Source organism: Canis lupus, chromosome 30, assembly GCF_003254725.2.
Source record: "Canis lupus dingo isolate Sandy chromosome 30, ASM325472v2, whole genome shotgun sequence".
Lineage (NCBI taxonomy): Eukaryota > Metazoa > Chordata > Mammalia > Carnivora > Canidae > Canis > Canis lupus.
In genome coordinates, this window is record NC_064272.1 from 7,348,778 (window position 1) to 7,366,370 (window position 17,593).

The 17,593-nt window shown below is 42.3% G+C and overlaps 1 protein-coding gene across 6 annotated transcripts in view; it reads left to right on the top strand.

The window, feature by feature from the left end:
• EIF2AK4 (eukaryotic translation initiation factor 2 alpha kinase 4) overlaps nucleotides 1-17,593 on the top strand; it is a 103,078-nt gene that overhangs the window by 46,586 nt on the left and 38,899 nt on the right. For all 6 annotated transcript variants that reach the window (XR_007407431.1, XM_025473228.3, XM_025473226.2 and 3 more), the window contains 8 exons: nucleotides 2,186-2,637; nucleotides 3,537-3,600; nucleotides 5,627-5,710; nucleotides 7,670-7,792; nucleotides 9,821-9,925; nucleotides 11,784-11,838; nucleotides 12,902-12,981; nucleotides 15,969-16,070. Coding sequence is in view for 5 of the 6 variants with exons in the window: in XM_025473228.3 (XP_025329013.1) it covers nucleotides 2,186-2,637; nucleotides 3,537-3,600; nucleotides 5,627-5,710; nucleotides 7,670-7,792; nucleotides 9,821-9,925; nucleotides 11,784-11,838; nucleotides 12,902-12,981; nucleotides 15,969-16,070 (1,065 nt within the window). In the remaining variant the exon portion in view is untranslated. The remainder of the gene's footprint in view (nucleotides 1-2,185; nucleotides 2,638-3,536; nucleotides 3,601-5,626; nucleotides 5,711-7,669; nucleotides 7,793-9,820; nucleotides 9,926-11,783; nucleotides 11,839-12,901; nucleotides 12,982-15,968; nucleotides 16,071-17,593) is intronic.

Sequence of the window (17,593 nt, forward strand, 5' to 3'; positions counted from 1 at the left end):
CCTGGTATAGCGCTCCTTTTGGGGCTCCATGCTCACTGGGGAGCTTATTTCTCCCTCTCCCCTGCTTGCTGCTCCCCCTGCTTTTGCTTTCTCTCTGTCAAGTAAATAAAATCTTTAAAACAAAAAAAAGATGAGTAGGCTCATGTAATTAAAACGTGTAGTAATTTAAGCCCCAAAGTTTTTCTGTGGCTTTTTCCATCTGAGGCCACAGCCCTCACACTTCATCACTTTCCAGGTTAGGGTAGGCCATTCTGTTCAGTGATTTGGCATTTCATGAGCAGCTGGCCCCATTTGGTCCAGGCATCTTTCCATTTTAATAAGTGAATCCCTGGGAGTTTGCAGTGTAGCAAGCTCCACACCCCACTCAGTGACTCAAGGCATTTGTGATGTCTTCCAAGTCTCAAGGTTGAAGACCATGCCAAGACTTTCCACTGTCTTCTACTCTATTAATGGTATGGCAATAAAAGAACACAGGGCTATAGCTTTTTGGGGCACATTCCATATTTCAGGTTGTGTGCCAGTTGGCTCACAAACCTTGTCTTTCAATTTTGTGACATTGTTACAAAGTAAGTATTATCCGCATTTTTCAGGTGAGGAAACTGACCTTCAGAGAAGTTACATAATTTGCATGAGGTTACATACATGTAGTAAGAGAGGAGACCATCATTCAGATTTGTATGTGTTCTACTCAAAAGCATGTTCCTTGCCACTATTTCCACACAAAAATAACCCGAAACTCAATTTTATAATACTCCTTTCTCATTTTAATCGAAACCTATGAGAATGATGCTTTATTTTGTATTTTGTAATCAACTAGTTTGTCCCTCTGCCCATGGCCAAGTTGTTGCCTTTCATCACCTCAGCTGACCTGCACATTGGGTCCAGAATGTTCTAGTGAACAAAATTTTGTAAAAGTTAACTTCAGTCAATCCAGTGGCATCCTGCGACTGCCCAAGAGAGAAAATGTCTCTATGCAGGAGTTGGAGACTTTGGAACTTTCTCATGTATTTTTGTTTTTATTTTATTGTGTTCTTAATTGCATTGTTCTAGTCTTAAAACATACTGTCAATCATACATAAATCTTAGTAACAAACAGTCTTAGTAACAAAATCAGTGGGCAGTAATTGTGTTGCTACCGGTTTTGTTTCACTGGGCCCTTGCTAAGTACCTTACTCACCTCACATATTTCATCCTTACAGTCAGTCACCTCTGAGGTGAGGGGGGTGGCGTACATGCCACTCATCTAGATGAGAAAAGTTTCAAAGAAGTTAAGTCATTTGTCCAAGTTTACGCTGTTTGGTAAGTCCAGAATTAGAATTTATTTTCGGATTAACATTTTTTTTTAGTTTAATTTTGGTTTAGTGACCTTAGGTATTAAAAAAAAAAAAAAAACTGTAGAGAAACTAAAATTGTGAAACCTTAGAGAAACAATCTGTAGAGAAACTAAAATTGTGAAACCTCTAAACCTGAGTTTAGAAAATAGTATTTGTTCTTAAAATTTTATTTATGTGAGAAAGAGAGACTGAGCATGAGCTGGCAGGACAGAGGGAGAAGGAGAGAATCTCAAGCAGACCCCACGCTGAGCATGGAGCCAGCACAGGGCTGGTTCTCACCACCCAGGTGTCCCCAAAATAATATTTTTAAATATTTTATTTATTCACAAGAGACGCAGAGAGAAACAGAGACTAGGCAGAGGGAGAAGCAGGCTCCTCACAGGGATCCTGATGTGGAACTCGATCCCTAAACTGGGATCACGCCCTGAGCCAAAGGGAGATGCCCAACCACTGAGCCACCCAGGCATCCCCAAAATAATTTTTATTTATTTTTTATTTTTTAATTTTTTTAAATTTTTTTTATTTTTTTTTCCAAAATAATTTTTAAATGGGGTTAAAATAATAATTTCTTAGAAATGAGATGACATGTGATAGTGGAAAAGCAGAAATGTAATTGTCAGTGAAATTAATGATTCAAATGCAGGTCATGTTTTCACCACGTCTCTTATTAAGCTAAATATACACGTAGTTTCAAGACTTCGTTCAGCTTAAGAGGTTGAAATATGTGGCACTCTACTGTAGCTGTTGGTTCTCATCCAGAACTCTGGGCTCCCCTTGGGAGGACATGGGGTCACAGAGTGGATGCGTGGCTGAGTGGCACCAGTTTCCCTCCTCTCCCTTCCCCGTGGCAGGTGCAGAACAAGCTGGATGGCTGCTGCTACGCGGTGAAGCGCATCCCCATCAATCCGGCCAGTAGGCATTTCCGCAGGATCAAGGGCGAGGTGACGCTGCTGTCGCGCCTGCACCACGAGAACATAGTGCGCTACTATAACGCCTGGATAGAGAGATACGAGCGGCCCGTGGGCCCGGGGATGCTGCCGCAGGACTCGGACTCATGGCCCCAGGCACCGGATGGGCGAGCTTTGTCCCAGCCGTCCCCAGGCAACGACAGCCCCGACGGCGACGGTGCCGGTAGCGTGGAGGCCGCTGCGCCACCGCCCATCCTCAGCTCGGTGGAGTGGAGCACATCTGGCGAGCGTTCGGCCAGCGCCCGCTTCCCCTCCGCCCGCCCAGGCTCCAGCAGCGAGGAGGACGACGACGACGACGACGACGAGCACGAGGGCGTCTTCTCCCAGCCCTTCCTGTAAGAGCGTCGGAGGGGGCACTGGGCCCATGCCCCGGAGAGGGGGTTCCTTGGGAGAGCCAGGCTGCCACTGTGTTGGCAAAGAGAAATGGGAGTTCAGAAAGTAACCCTATTGAGACCGGAGGTGTCAATTCCCTGTAGTCTTCAAAAGATCTCCAGAATCCAGCCCCGAAGAAAGGAAAAATAGAAATTCCTTTCCAGGGATCCCTGAGTGGCGCAGCGGTTTGGCGCCTGCCTTTGGCCCAGGGCGCGATCCTCGAGACCCGGGATCAAATCCCACATCGGGCTCCTGGTGCATGGAGCCTGCCTCTCCCTCTGCCTATGTCTCTGCCTCTCTCTCTCTCTATGACTATCATAAGTAAATAAAATTAAAAAAAAAAAAGAAATTCCTTTCCAAACCTCACCTTAGTACCATTGAGAGAAAGTTTTTTAAAGAGTATTCTTTTTTGTTTTGTTTTTTAAGGATTTTATTTTTTATTCATGAGAGACAGAGAGAGGCAGAGACATAGGCAGAGGGAGAAGCAGGCTCCATGCAGGGAGCCCCATCCGGGACTCGATCCCTGGACTCCAGGATCACGCCCCAGGTCCAAGGCAGACACTCAACCCCTGAGCCACCCGGGCATCCGGGAATTTGATTTCTTTTCTTTTCTTTTCTTTTTTTCTTTTTCTTTTTTTTTTTTTTTTTTTAAGATTTTATTTATTTATTTATCCATGAGAGACACACAGAAAGAGAGGCAGAGGCAGAGGGAGAAGCAGGCTCCATGCAGGAAGCCCGATGTGGGACTCGATCCTGGGTCTCCAGGATCACGCCTGGGCTGAAGGCAGCCGCTTAACCACTGAGCCACCCAGGCATCCCGGGAATTTGATTTCTTTAGTATTTCTCTGTTTCTCTTTTTAAGACCTGCTTCAGATTCTGACAGTGATGTCATCTTTGAAGATGAGAACAGTAAGAGTCAGAATCAGGTAAGTAAATAGAAATTACACCATTTTATCATGGGTAGGCATGTAAGAAAACTAATGTTTGATGTTATAAACCTCAGATGGGATAGTAAAGCTTCACTCTGATATGCAAATCTGGAAACTGTCAATTTTAAAACATGATTGTTTAATTTTATGCTACACCTGTATTTATAGGCCTTAATTTGTCCACATAACCTAACATGCCTGCTTTTAGAAGAGAGGAGTAAATTGACATGCTGTTTTTTGTTTTATTTCTTGAAATAACCATTTAACAGAGGATTTGGAGAAACATTATGTGGCTGGGGATAGGCATTCAATTGAGTGATTGTAGAATTACAATCTATGTGACCAATTAATCTGGATTATTTATTCTTATAAACTGTCATCTAGAACAATGTTTTAACACTGAGCCATTATCTTGTAACAGGTTATGAAATCAGTTGAGGGCCACAACCAGCTTTATTTAAATTTTAGTGGTGTAGGGAAAGTGGAGAATGTGTATCACAATACAATCACAAGAAAGGTAAACAGGAAGGGTAAACTGTTGGTACAATGTGTCTCACATGAGTATATGAACTGGGTGTGATCTAAAATGCATTTCTTTGTATGGATGAAGGCTGGAAAAGTTGGAAAAACATTATTCCAGGTCTTGGATTCTGCTCAATTTGCTCTTCCCCTGCCTAGCCAGCAGAGCCCCTGAATGCTGGTGCGTGGCCCTGACCACTAGGACTCTCTGTTGTTGGTGCAAAGGAAACTTCTTTGGTAGGACGTTTAGTGCCAGAATTTCATTTCCAGGAATAAATATAGAATTATAAGCAGTTATACGAGTGTATTGGTTGTAGATAAGGAAAAGTCTACATATAGGCCCTGTTAGATAGGCAGTTAAATTGATTTGAAGGAGGTTTGAATGCATTCCCCCCCTTCCAGCATTTTTTAGAGATAACTACCTTTTTTCATTAGAAGCACTTTCAATCAATCAATAAATAAAATTTTTAAAAAGTACCTTCAAGTCGTCTTGGCTTAAATTTATAAATTGTAACCTGTACTTCTTTGAATCTAGCATTAGTTCTGCATTTAATTATTATGGGAGCACCAAATTTATAATCCTGGTTTTGCTCAGTTAAGGGCAACATCCCACGGGCATTCTATTGATGAGTAGAAACCTCCAAGAGATTAACGGTTTTCTACAGATGATCCCCAGGGTATGTAAATGATTCAAGAGTCCAGCTTGATTATTTGCAGAACAGAAGTGCCTTTGTTTTCTTTGATAAAGGAAAAATGTTGAAAAATGCTTCCACAAACTGTAAAGCAGAAACCATCTCATGCTGTTTCATGCTTTTTCCTCAGTTGGTGCTTTTCCCCTGGGTGGTATTGGCGAGGGGGAGTATTTCAATACATTTATTGGAAGAATAAAAGACCCCTTTAATAAAAGGGACATGGATTACAAAACTAGCTGTAGGGGAAGAATAGACTAGCCCTGTGGAGAAGGCAGTCTGCAGGATCAGTCACAGGCAGTGGCAGGTAGCATAGTCACAGGAAGTGGCAGGTAGCATAGCCCACAGTGTGCCTTTTGGTAGTTTCATATTTAAGATGTTTTGGCTAAAGATTGATCTCTCATCTTCTGTTTCTGAAGAAGGGCTTTCCATTAAATCTGAAACCTTAAAATATCAGCTTGTATACATTCTGCCATTCTCAGCCATAGAAAGATCTCTGTGGTGAGAATGAATCAACTAGACTTGGAATCTTTCTGTAGATCGCACAACTGTAATATCTATTTCCTATTTCCCGCATCATTATTATATAGTGACTTGCCTGTGAACTACAGAGTAGATTCTGGTAACAGCACAATTGCCTTTTAGATACTGGAAGCATCTGAAGGACAGAGGTAGCGTTCTGCTGAGGCCTCCCCTCTAAGGAAACTGGATGTCCATGTGTGGTGGAGGTGGGCACAAATGACTTGAGGATGGTGATGATCATGTTCCATTTCAGCTCCCATTTTTTTAGTTCTCACGTGTTCCTCTTGGATTAGGAAGAAGACTGCAATGGGAAGAACAGTTGCCATGAAAGTGAGCCATCGACAACCACTGAAGCTGTGCACTACCTGTATATCCAGGTGAGGCCCTGGCACGAGTGCATCTTGGCAACACAGCAGCTCCCAGTGGTTGCTGGTGGGTGTGCTTCTGAAGGCTAAAGCAAAACAGTGGGCGAAGGGAGCTCGCCGGCACTGCCAAAGATTAATTGACTGGAGAGGATTACAGCATAGAGGCCATTCCCCCTAGCCTTGAACCCGTGTTTTCTGTACTGTAGCAGGAGATGGCCTAGGGCTGTACCAGTTCTCATCCTAGATCCCCCAGTCACAGCTGTGTGAGCTCAGACAAGTTTCTCCCACATTCTGTGCCTATCTAGCTATCCCAGTGACATGTGAAGAATAAGAGAAATAACATCTTTAAGGTAATTAGAACCATATCTGAGTTCTGTAAACGCTATACTGTGCACATTACAGACATTCCACTTTGTCTACCAAGTTGCATCGGGACAGGTAAGTGCGATGCCTCTGCATCCTTGCATGTGCAGAAGAAATACCAACATAGCTTTAGGCAAAGTACCTGAAGTTGTCCTGGAACCTCTGGGTGACAGAAAGCATAGGCAAACCAGTTCCAATGGGGCTTTCCTGAAAGGAAGCCTGCTCATATGCCTGAGGGACAGAGTCCTGGACATGGTGAACTCTGCCCATAGGGGGAAGATCACAGACCATCGAGGAACACTCTGCTCCTCCCCTCAAGCGAATAAAGCCATGGGTGTCATTATTAGTATTTTCATCACATCATTAAGTGTGAGATGCAGTACTATGTGCCAGAAGTGAAGCCTCAGACAAGTATAGTGTTTCAATTCTTTTTTTCAAATTTTGTTTATTTATTTGAGAGAGCACGGAGCAGGGGGTACAGAGGGAGAGGGAGAAGCAGACTCGCCGCTGAGCAGGGAGCCCAATGTAGGGCTCCAGGATCATGACCTGAGCAGATCCAGGACCCCAGGATCATGACCTGAGCAGAAGGTAGACGCTTAACCGACTAAGCCACCCAGGTGCCCCAAGGATAGTGTTTCAAAAGAGATTAATTAGGCGGTTGTTTTCCTGCACTTAGAGCTAGTTTTAAGTAATGTCATAACCTTTGTGGTACAACTCGCATACATGATAAAGCATTTGTCCCCTAAACCCCTCACTGTGTATGGACTCCGTGGCATCAGTCTCTAGACAGTTAGGAATCAGAAGTACATAGGAGAGGTATGTCCAGAGGTGTGGTAGGATCACAGTCTGGGAGTCACAGGCCCTCGTGGGGACTGGAGGATGAGTCAGAATCTGTGGGTGGTTATGCAGAGCATGAGGGGATGTTCCTCTCTTTAAAAACAGCAAAACCCTTCTTCATGAGAAATGTCAATTCTGGCTCTGGTTTGAATAGGCCAGTTTCAAAATCAAATGCTACATGTTGATCTAAGATTTAAATGATACTGCATTGTTTTCTGATATATTAATATTTGAGAATCGGGTGAGAAAGAACTGTGTCCGGAATGTTTTGATATTTACAATATTTTGCTCTAGACTTGAAGGTCATTGTTGCTAATTCAAAGGACAAATGAGAAAGGCTAATGACATTGGAGTTTTAATTAGCCTTTCTTAGATAGTAGAATTTGGAAACAATCGTGTAAAACAAACTTTTACTCAATGCTGAGTTTTTTTCATTATACGAAAAGTAATGAAATTATTTATGACAGGGATTTTTAGACAAGTCTTATTTTTTAGTGAACAATAATAGGAAAAATTAAAATGGTTATGTTGGGGTGTTGAGATAATGCCTCTTTCCCCCCAATTTTTTAAAATACTGTTGGTTTCTTTTCTCCATTAAAAAAATGTAAGCCTTTCCTTTAACTACTTAAAATCCAGAGCACTTGTTTTAAAATGGAGGATCAAAAAAAATAAAAAAAAAAAAAAAAAATGGAGGATCACATTAATTGCCATTGTCCTCGTTAATTGAAACCCTATGCCTTCAAATGCTACCTGGTTTGTTCTTGTCCCCAGATGGAGTACTGTGAGAAGAGTACTTTGCGTGACACCATTGACCAGGGGCTATATCAAGATACCATCAGACTCTGGAGGCTTTTTCGAGAGATTCTGGATGGATTAGCTTATATCCATGAAAAAGTAAGCGTTATAACAGTTCATACCTGAAAACTGAATGTTTTTGTGAAACTTATGATAAAAAAAATACTGTGAGATTGGCAAAAAACAGAAACAGGGAAAATTATGGGTACGTTGAAATCTATTTTTATAGGTTAGACATGACAGAAGATTGTGTAAAGTATAAAAGAAGAATAGAAGTATCAAAGTTTAAAGAAAAATTGAAGGTTAGGACAGGGGTCAGCAAACTGTGGCCATGGTGTCAAATCTAAACTTTACCTGCTCTTATTCGACCCGTGAGGTAAGAATGGCCTTTACATTTTGTCTTGCTTTTTGAGTAGGCTCCACACCCAGTGTGGAGCCCAGTGCAGGGCTTGAACTCACAATCCTGAGGTCAAGACCTGAGCTGAGATCAAGAGTCAGATACTTAACCGACTGAACACCCAGGTGCCCAGCTTTTACATGTTTAAAGGATTGTAAAAAAAATCAAAAGATCAAAAAAAAAATCAAAAGATCATTTCATGACACATGAAAATTCTATGAAATTCAAATTTTAGTGTCCACAAATAAAGTTTTTTTGGAACAGGGCCATGCGTATTTATTTACATATCGCCTATTGCTGTGTTTGTGCCACAACCATGGGGTTGTGACAGAGAATGTATGGCCCATAAAGTATAAAATACTTACCTAGCCCTTTAGAAAAAGAGTTCTCAACCTCTGGGTTAAGCAGAAATATTGCAACACGCATAGAATGCAAGGATGATTCCTTGAGTTGTTTAGAATAAAGTGAGTGTGATTAATATAGGCCCAGTTATTTGATTCTAATTGGCCTAGTGCTGTCCTTCCTAGGAACATGGAGAAACTAGAAAGTCATCTAGCAAGGGTAGAGATGAGACTGAGAACCATAGCTCACTATCTAGTAGAGAATGTTATTTTAGAAAGCTAGAAATTGTCACGACACTGTAAATGCTAATGGACCTGGCTTCAGGATGAAGCACTGCTTACATTTTAAAAATGGGATTGTCTAATGGATTAGGCAGTGTAAACATGTTTTTTCCCCTTTGCCTCAATTTTCTTTAACCTTAAAATGTTTATACTGTACTATAGTTATACTAAAAAACCAGAACTGTGATTTACATATGTCTAATTTATAAATGATTTGATGGAGTGAGATTTGCAGGATCAGAAGTAAAAATGAATTCTAATCATGGCCATTAGAACTGTTACAGTGATATCACCCAGGGTCCTAGAACCATGCCCCGCGTGCTCTCTTCCTCTACATCTCATTTGCTCAGCATCTGCTAATCATCTGCTGGGTGTCTGATGCTGTGCTACACCTAGAAATGCTGCCAGGCACGAGGGTATAGCAAATCCCATTCTTGTTCTTTTTTGAAGGAGCCAAAATTTACCTTCATATAATAGTGAAGAGATCATATAGTAAGATGTTTTTATTACATTTTAATTATTTCCTACGTTTTATTACCTGAAACAGTGAACATCCTATGGATGCCAGTAGGTAGGAGAGAAAGCCAAGGTCACATAACAGCTAATAATTGAGCACTTACGTGTGTGCTGGGGATACAAGTTGAATTAGAATCACTGTCAAAGGCTTCATAGGTGAGTTGGCACTTGGAAGTGTTAGCACAGTTCAAATAAGTGGAGAAAACAAGAATTTTTGAGGCAGGGAAAATAATGTGAAGAGAAGAATAGAAGAAGGCATGGAAATAGTGTGTGTCTCCCCAGCCAGATATGCAGCAGGGTTTTGTGATACCACAGAGAGAGTTTGGGAACCTGGTGGGAGGGGGCTTTGGATGCCCCAGGCAACCAGTAGAATTTGACCTCATCCAGGACCACCACCAGGTAGACTGGGAGATGATGGCAAGGTCATGGCAGGACAGTTGGGAGACAGTGCAGAGACCAGACAGCCTGGACCAGTGTAGTCTGAGGGAGAGGACCTCAGCTGCTTCTCATCATTAGGTTGGCCTTTGAAATTAGGAAACAGGTAAACTATAAACTGTGCTTGGGAAACAGTTCTTTGCTCTCTTCCTTCAGGGAATGATTCACCGGGATTTGAAGCCTGTCAACATCTTTTTGGATTCTGATGACCATGTAAAAATAGGTGATTTTGGTTTAGCGACAGACCATCTTGCCTTCACTGTGAGTATATTTCAGATTAAACTGTGCCTGAAAAATGGACCTGTGTGCCTTTTTTATCCTGTCTTCGTGATTATGAGTTGATTGAACTCTGCTCTGTAATCCTCAGGAAATTCTGCAACTCTTAAGGGGCGAACTACAAATGATCCTCTAGGTTTTGAAAGGGTGAATACATTTTAGTGAGGATGTTCCATTTGGGAGACATAAAATTATTGGTTTGTGGATGATATATAGCAAAGGCATATAAGAGTTTATGAAATAATTTGGTAGTTTGGTCTACCATGCCAGGTACTAGGCTAGATGCCATACCTTTTAGGGGCTTTTAGTTAGTTTAAGGAAATAAAGCTCAAAAAACACATGGAACACCAGAAGAACCAGTCCTAGATATCATGTAATTCAGAAGGTATTTGTTCTTCACAGCATTATTGAGTAGTTGTTTAACATGCCAAGCTAAAATAATGTGAAGTGAGAGAAATAGTGCTATACACAAAAGGAAAGAGAAAATTTACATATAGTTATGAGGACCCAGAAAGGCAGTATAAAGAAAGGAGCATATCAGATGGCCTTAAAGGATGGGTGGGAGCACAGCAGGCTGAGATTGAGGGTAGACTAGGGTAGGGGGGCCCAGAGAGAGAACAGCATAAGCAAAGGCCTGGGCTGAACAGACATATCTGGAGGCCTGCATGTTGTCTGGTTGGTTAAAACTATGAAGCATTAGGGGAGCAGTAAAGATGTTGGAAAGTTGGGTAGTCTTGTGGGTGGCAAGGCCTTAAGTGCCAGGGAAAGCGTCTTATAAGCCGGAGTTATTAGGCACAAAATCTCTAGGACATGCAGTTAATTATAAGGGTGGTCAGAGATTTGGATCGATGTTAAGAATGATCATAGGGACAAAACTAGAAGGTGATGTTAAGAGTGAAAAGTGAGGAAATGGAAGGGGGCCAGTGACGGTGTGGTCCTGAGCAGAACAGCAGGGCATTTTGAAGAGTGAGTACTAAGACCAAGGAAGGGCCAGATGGTGGCAATCTTGATTCCCCAAACCGAATAATTTAACCTCCTATCTGGAGCTGTTAGTATAGTGAGTAGATAAAAGCGGAAGGCTGCTGAGGCCTCCTGACCAGGGCCAGAATCCTTTCCCTGCCATGTCCTTGTGACCTGCCCTTGGGCAGGTTAGTTAACCTCTCATTATGTCATCTCCTCGACCTGGCTCATGCTAAAACCTTGAGACTTGTTGACAGGATAAAATGAGAGTCCATAAAGCACCTGGAACAGCACATGCCGTTGAGAATGTTAGAGACGCTGTTGTGGATGGTGGTGCCTGTGATGGGATCCTGTGGAGTGACAGCGGGAGAATGGAGAAGGGTAGTGTGTGAGATGGTGCTGCCACACGGACAGCGGAGCAGGGCCAGCCACCTGGGAGGTCCTTGCCGTGACAGCAGGACAGAATTGGTGACTGGCCTCTAGGGAAGAGGAGTAGACACTGACCCACATAAGGGAACAACAGTGGGAAAGTTAGAAAAGTGGGCTTGTGGTTGTTGTCAGTATACCCTTAATCCTCCTCAGAAATAGATTTTGCTTTGGCATTTGCAAATGTGAAAATAAATTGGTTTCTCTTTGGGGGCTTTCTGCCTTAAAGAAGGAGTTCCTCAGTGACCTGCCCTCCTTCTCTGTCTTGATCTCAGGGGGTTTCCAGGGAGCCCTGCGTTAGCAGGCTAGGTCAACTAAAAATATATTACAGGGAAAGCATCAGTGTAGTTATTCTGCTTTCTGTGTGTGATTTTTCAGTCTTTATTTACTAACATTCCATTCCTGTGGAATAATAGAACATTTTAATAGTGATATTTGGCTGGCTTATATTTTTTAGGCTGATGGCAAGCAAGATGATACAGCAGATCACTTGATTAAATCAGACCCCTCAGGTAAATCCAGAAGACTGTATATTTAATTAGTGTATTGAAAAACAGAACACAAGATTTTCTTCCCTTATTCTCTCTCTCTCTCTCTCTCTTTCTCTTTTTACATGCAAAAGGCTGTGCAAATATAACATACCATCTGAGGAAATCAGATACATATATACCCATGAAACTATCACTTCGATCTATGTTTTTTGCTTTGTTTTGTTTTAAAAATTGTATTTATTCATGAGAGACACAGAGAGAAAGACAGAGACACAGGCAGAGGGATCACACTCTGACGAAGGCAGATGCTCAACCACTGAGCCTCCCAGGTGTCCCTCACCTTGATCTATGTTATAAACATATCCATAACTCCAAGTTTCTTCCTGCCCTCTTAATTACTATTACTTAATTTTGTGGTAAGAACACTCAACATAAGATCTGCTCTCTTAGGAAAATTTTAATGTGCCATCCAGTAAAAAATTTCATACCTGAAACCTGTTTTTCATCTGTAAAGATTTTATTCTAAATCAGATTACAAAAAAAAAAAAAAATCAGATTACAATCACTGATTAACAAAATCATGAAAATGCTTCCCCCCTCCTTCTTCACTATATTAATTGTTCCTCGAAACGCCAAGAAATTAGAACTTCAGTTAGAATAATTGGCTCCCATGGATAGACAGTTACATTTGGACCCCATGTGGTAATGTGAGGTTACCTCATGATCTGGGATGTCTGGGGTCTTCTATCTGCACCGCCCCTCTGGAACAGCAAAGACCTCCTGTGTGGAATAGTCTGTGGCCATTCATGACTTCCGGGTAATCCCTCTGAAATGAAGGCTGCTGCTTCCTCCAAATGCAGTGAACAGTTAACAGATCATGCCTCACTCTTAAGAAACCTCCCCCCCCCACCAACTTTTTCTTTTAAATAAATAAACATTTGCCTTACCTCTAAGTCTTATTAGAAAGCCTTCCATAAATAAATAAATAAATAAATAGATAGATAGATAGATAGATAGATAGATAAATAGATAAATAAATAAATAAATAAAAAAGAAAGCCTTCCCTCTGCTTTCTTCCATGCAGGTCATTTGACTGGGATGGTTGGTACTGCTTTATACGTAAGCCCAGAGGTCCAAGGAAGCAGCAGACCCACGTACAACCAGGTAAAGGGGAAGCTTTCTGGGGAGGAGAGGTCTCAAGAGTGAGACAGTAGTAAGAGCATCAAGATCACAGTATTTGGGGTAAGTTACCAACTGAAAAAGGAACATTCATTCCTTTGATACATATCTACTTGTATGTTGAGTTAACCACTCCACTGAAGCTGGCAGTGTTGCTGCTAAAGACCTTATAGTCCATCCATCCAAAGAGCATTTGCACCTACCTGCTCCTAGGCTAAGCCTCAGAAATACAGAGAACAGGATAGTTGACTAATAAGACAGGTGTCTTATTCCAGCCCTTGGGGACCTTAGCCTTTGATGGATGAAAAAGATGATAAGTGAACAAATAGTCATAAATTATTAAGAAAAGAAATGGACTCCAGTGACCAGAGAACAATAGGAGGCATCATCTTCAGATAAACTGAGCAGAGAAGGCTTCCCCAAGAGGATGGCTTTAAGGATAAAGAAGGGACAAGCCACATACATTGAGAGTGGAGAGGGGAAAAGGGTAAGCAGAAAAAATAGCATGCATAGAGAACTCTGTGTGAGCGCTCACATGGCACATTTGAGACGATCCCGAAGCACGTCCATGCAGCTGCAGCCCAGTGAGCAGCAGGGGAGAGAGGCATGAAATGAAGCCGGAAAGGAAGACCAGGATCAAGTGATGCAGGGCCAGCTTAACCATGATGAAGAGTGTGTTCGGGGAGCCCACTGCAGGGTCTTGAGCAGGAGTGTCACTGCAGCTGCTGCTGAAGGCTTGGCAGGAGGCAGGTGGAGTGGCTGCTGGCTGGAAGCGGGTGGAGAAGTGTGCTCACAGGACACACGGTGGAGGGGAGTACCCAGGCGTTCTCGACGGGGTGCTGCTGGGTGGGGGAAAGGAAGGGTGATAGAACAGTGCTCAGGGTTCTGCTGGAGCAGCTGGGAGCAGCAGGCTTATTGCCCAAGATGGAGAGGGGACAGCAGGAAAATTCCATTTGGGGGGCATGTTAATTGGAAATGGCCTGAGGACAGATCCAATAAGAGATGTCCAGTAGGTTATTGGAGACTCAGGAGTTGGGTTTAGAGGAAAGGTCAGAATCAGCGGCGTAAAACTGAGAGTCATCAGTGCGCAGATGGGATTTAAAGGCAGGAGACCAGTGGGACCACTTAGGGCAAGAGTATAGAGCTAAATTTCAAAACTTTATTAGGCAGTTCACATCAGAGTGCATTTTCAGCTTGCAGTGAAACCCAAGCCTGGGTTTTGTTTTTATTTTAAAAATGTTGTTTATTTATTTGTCACAGAGAGCACAAGCAGAGGGAGCAGCAGGGAGAGGGAGAGGGAGAGGGAGAAGCAGACTCCCCACTGAACAGGGAGCCTGATGTGGGACTTGATCCCAGGACCCTGAGATCATGACCGAGCCGAAAGCAGATGCTTACAGATTGAGCCACCCAGGTGCCCTGGGTTTTGGCTCTGACAAGGAGTGCTGGGCAGTGATAAAGAATTATCCAGACCACCAAATACCCAGCGGAAGTGAGGGTCAGGGGAGATGGGCATGCAAGCACAGTGGGTGTGCAAAGGCACCTTTAGCACCACCTCTCTGAGTTCAGTTTGCAAAATGTAATGAAATCCACAGAGGCTCTATCAACCCTTTAGCCCAGCAGTCCCCCCCCCCCCCTTTTTTTTTTAACTTTTATTTATTTATGATAGGCACACAGTGAGAGAGAGAGAGGCAGAGACACAGGCAGAGGGAGAAGCAGGCTCCATGCACCGGGAGCCTGACATGGGATTCGATCCCGGGTATCCAGGACCGCGCCCCGGGCCAAAGGCAGGCGCCAAACCGCTGCGCCACCCAGGGATCCCAGTTTCCCCCTTTTGAAATTTACCCAGAGGAAACAACATCGTCCAAAAAGTTGACTATAAAAGGGGCTTGTCACAGCATTATTTAAAATGGTGAAAAATAACAGTGTTTAAAGATAAATGGTTAAATAAATAATGGGATTTCCATGTAATTGAATTCAATATGTCATGAAAATCATGTTTTAGGAGCCTGTTAGAAAAATGATACACTACTGAAAAATATTCTCGCCATCTTAAGGGAATGAAAGTTGCAAAACGTATGGTAGTTTTATAGTGTGTGCGTTGCATGCATTTAAACAACAGCAGGGAGGGTGTGCCCTGTCGGATATCAGTAGGATATATCCTTGAACAGTGGGATGGTGAGTGCTGTTTTTCTTGGTGCTTTTCTGTATGTTCCACATGTTCTTTAGCCAATGCTTAGGAAATGCCACAGCAAATGTGGTTTCTTTTGACTTGGAAGGTCACTGGTGATTGAGTCTCTCCTACTAATCCTTGAGGCCAAATTCATGCAAGACTTGCCCTTGAAAGTGGCTTGTGTGCCTATATGCGTTTGCCATGTAGAACCTGCCCATCAGGCATGCTGCCTCCTGCATATCATCACCACCCCCCTCTCCCGGCCGCTCCCTACCTGGGACTGTGCACCGACTTGCCCTTGCTCTTCTTGAATTGCACTTCTGTGTTCTGTTAGGATTAGTCACATGATCTTTCTGTTGTGCTGGTTTTCTGTCTTCATTGGTATGGCTTTGCAATCAGTAGTTGACCTCTGCTATCAACTGCAGATTTTGGTCTGCATTTCGCTTTTGAGTTGATTAGTAAAGATGCAAAGCAAAACAAGCAAATTCCTCTGACAGATCTCAGTTGTCTTCACTCTTTCATGATTACTCAGTGTTTGGCCAGTGATCTTCTAGGTCTGTGTATATAGCTAAGCCAGTGACCATGAATTTTCCAAGAAAATGTTGAGAAGTCATGCCAAATATTTTATCTCATCATCTGTACTTTATATTTATGATTTTTAAAAAATCAAGTTTTTTTCTAATGTGGCTTTCTTTTCCCTTATGCAAACTTTTTTCCAGTTAACAGTGCTTATCCTGTAATTCCCTGCTAAATGATACATTCATGTCAAGGCTATCTAAATAGAATTCCTTTTATTCCCTAGAAAGTGGATCTCTTCAGCCTGGGAATTATCTTCTTTGAGATGTCCTATCACCCCATGGTCACGGCCTCAGAAAGGATCTTTGTTCTCAACCAACTCAGAGATGTATGTATCAGATATTTTAATGCCTCAATTTCCAGAAACCCAAATCTTAGCATGGACATCAGAATTTAGTGCAGGGTATTTTTCTGGTATTTATAATATAAAAGAGGCAGTCTTACTATTACCTATATTTCTTTTTCCTTTTTCTTTTTTTTTAAGATTTTATTTATTCAGGGCAGCCCAGGTGGCTCAGCAGTTTAGCGTCACCTTCAGCCCAGGGCATGATCCTGGAGACCCGGGATCGAGTCCCGCGTCAGGCTTCCTGCATGGAGCCTGTTTCTCCTTCTGCCTGTGTCTCTGCCTCTCTCTTTCTCTCTCTCTCTGTGTCTCTCATGAATAAATAAATAAAATCTTTTAAAAAAAGATTTTATTTATTCATTTTAGAGAGAGAGTGTGTGTGTGCATGCGAGTGCACATGAGGGGAGGGGCAAGGAGAGAGGGAGAGAAAGAATCTTTATGTGCAGTATGGAGCCTTACACAGGGCTTGATCTCACAACCCTGAGATCATGTCCTAAGCAGAAACCAAGAGTCGGACACTTAAACCAACTAAGCCACCCAGGTGCCCCTACTCTTGTTTTTTTTTTTAATTAGTTAATTAATTAATTTATTAAAAGATATATTATTTATTTGAGAGAGAGAGCATGAACCGGAGGCGCAGAGGGTAAAGGAGAAAGAATCTCAAGCAGACACTGAGTTGAGCATGGAGCCCAATGTGGGGCTCGATCCCACGACCTTGAGATGATAACTTGATCTGAAACCAAGAGCAAGGCACTTAACCAACTGAGCCACCCAGCAGTACCACCACTCTTGGTTTTAAAACAAAGGAGGGATCCCAAAATTTTGCAGATATAGTTGGAATAGTGTGGATAGGTTATAAGGATAATGGATATTTAGTTCTAGAAATTGAAGATTCCAACCAAGTGGACATGGTGTTGATGCCTAAAGAATATCCCCACGAGCAGAAGTTAAAAATGGTCTGAGGAAGGTAATCAGCCACTTGACTTCCTTTCCCAGTGAAATTTCCCTCTGTGTTCTTAGGATTAATTCTTGTCTCCTCAGTTATTGCCTAAACTAAAAGGGACTAATATTAACTGTGTGAGGCCAAGGATGCCCATTGCAGATGGCTTTCGGATGAAAGTGGAGAGTAAGGGTGACTTAGATTTGCATATTCATGAGCAAGAGATGCCCAAGTTCTTTTTTTCCTAAGCTATAATCCTCTACACCATAACTGAAAATACTCTTTTCAATATTTTTAAAAACTTGAATTATTTTACTGCCACTACAGCATGGACTGTGGATAAAGGATGGAAATAAATGAAGTGATGACCATGCTCTTGCCTTGACTTGGAATGATGCTCTTAGAGGATCATGTCCTTGATGAAAGTGCCTTACTTTAGTCTGAAATTCATGTCTGTTCCCTCATTTCATGAGTATCTAAACTGTAAACAAAACAAAACAAAAAACTGAGTGGTCAAGTTAATGTTATGATGGAGATCTTATTTACCAGAAAGGCAAGAGCTTTTCAG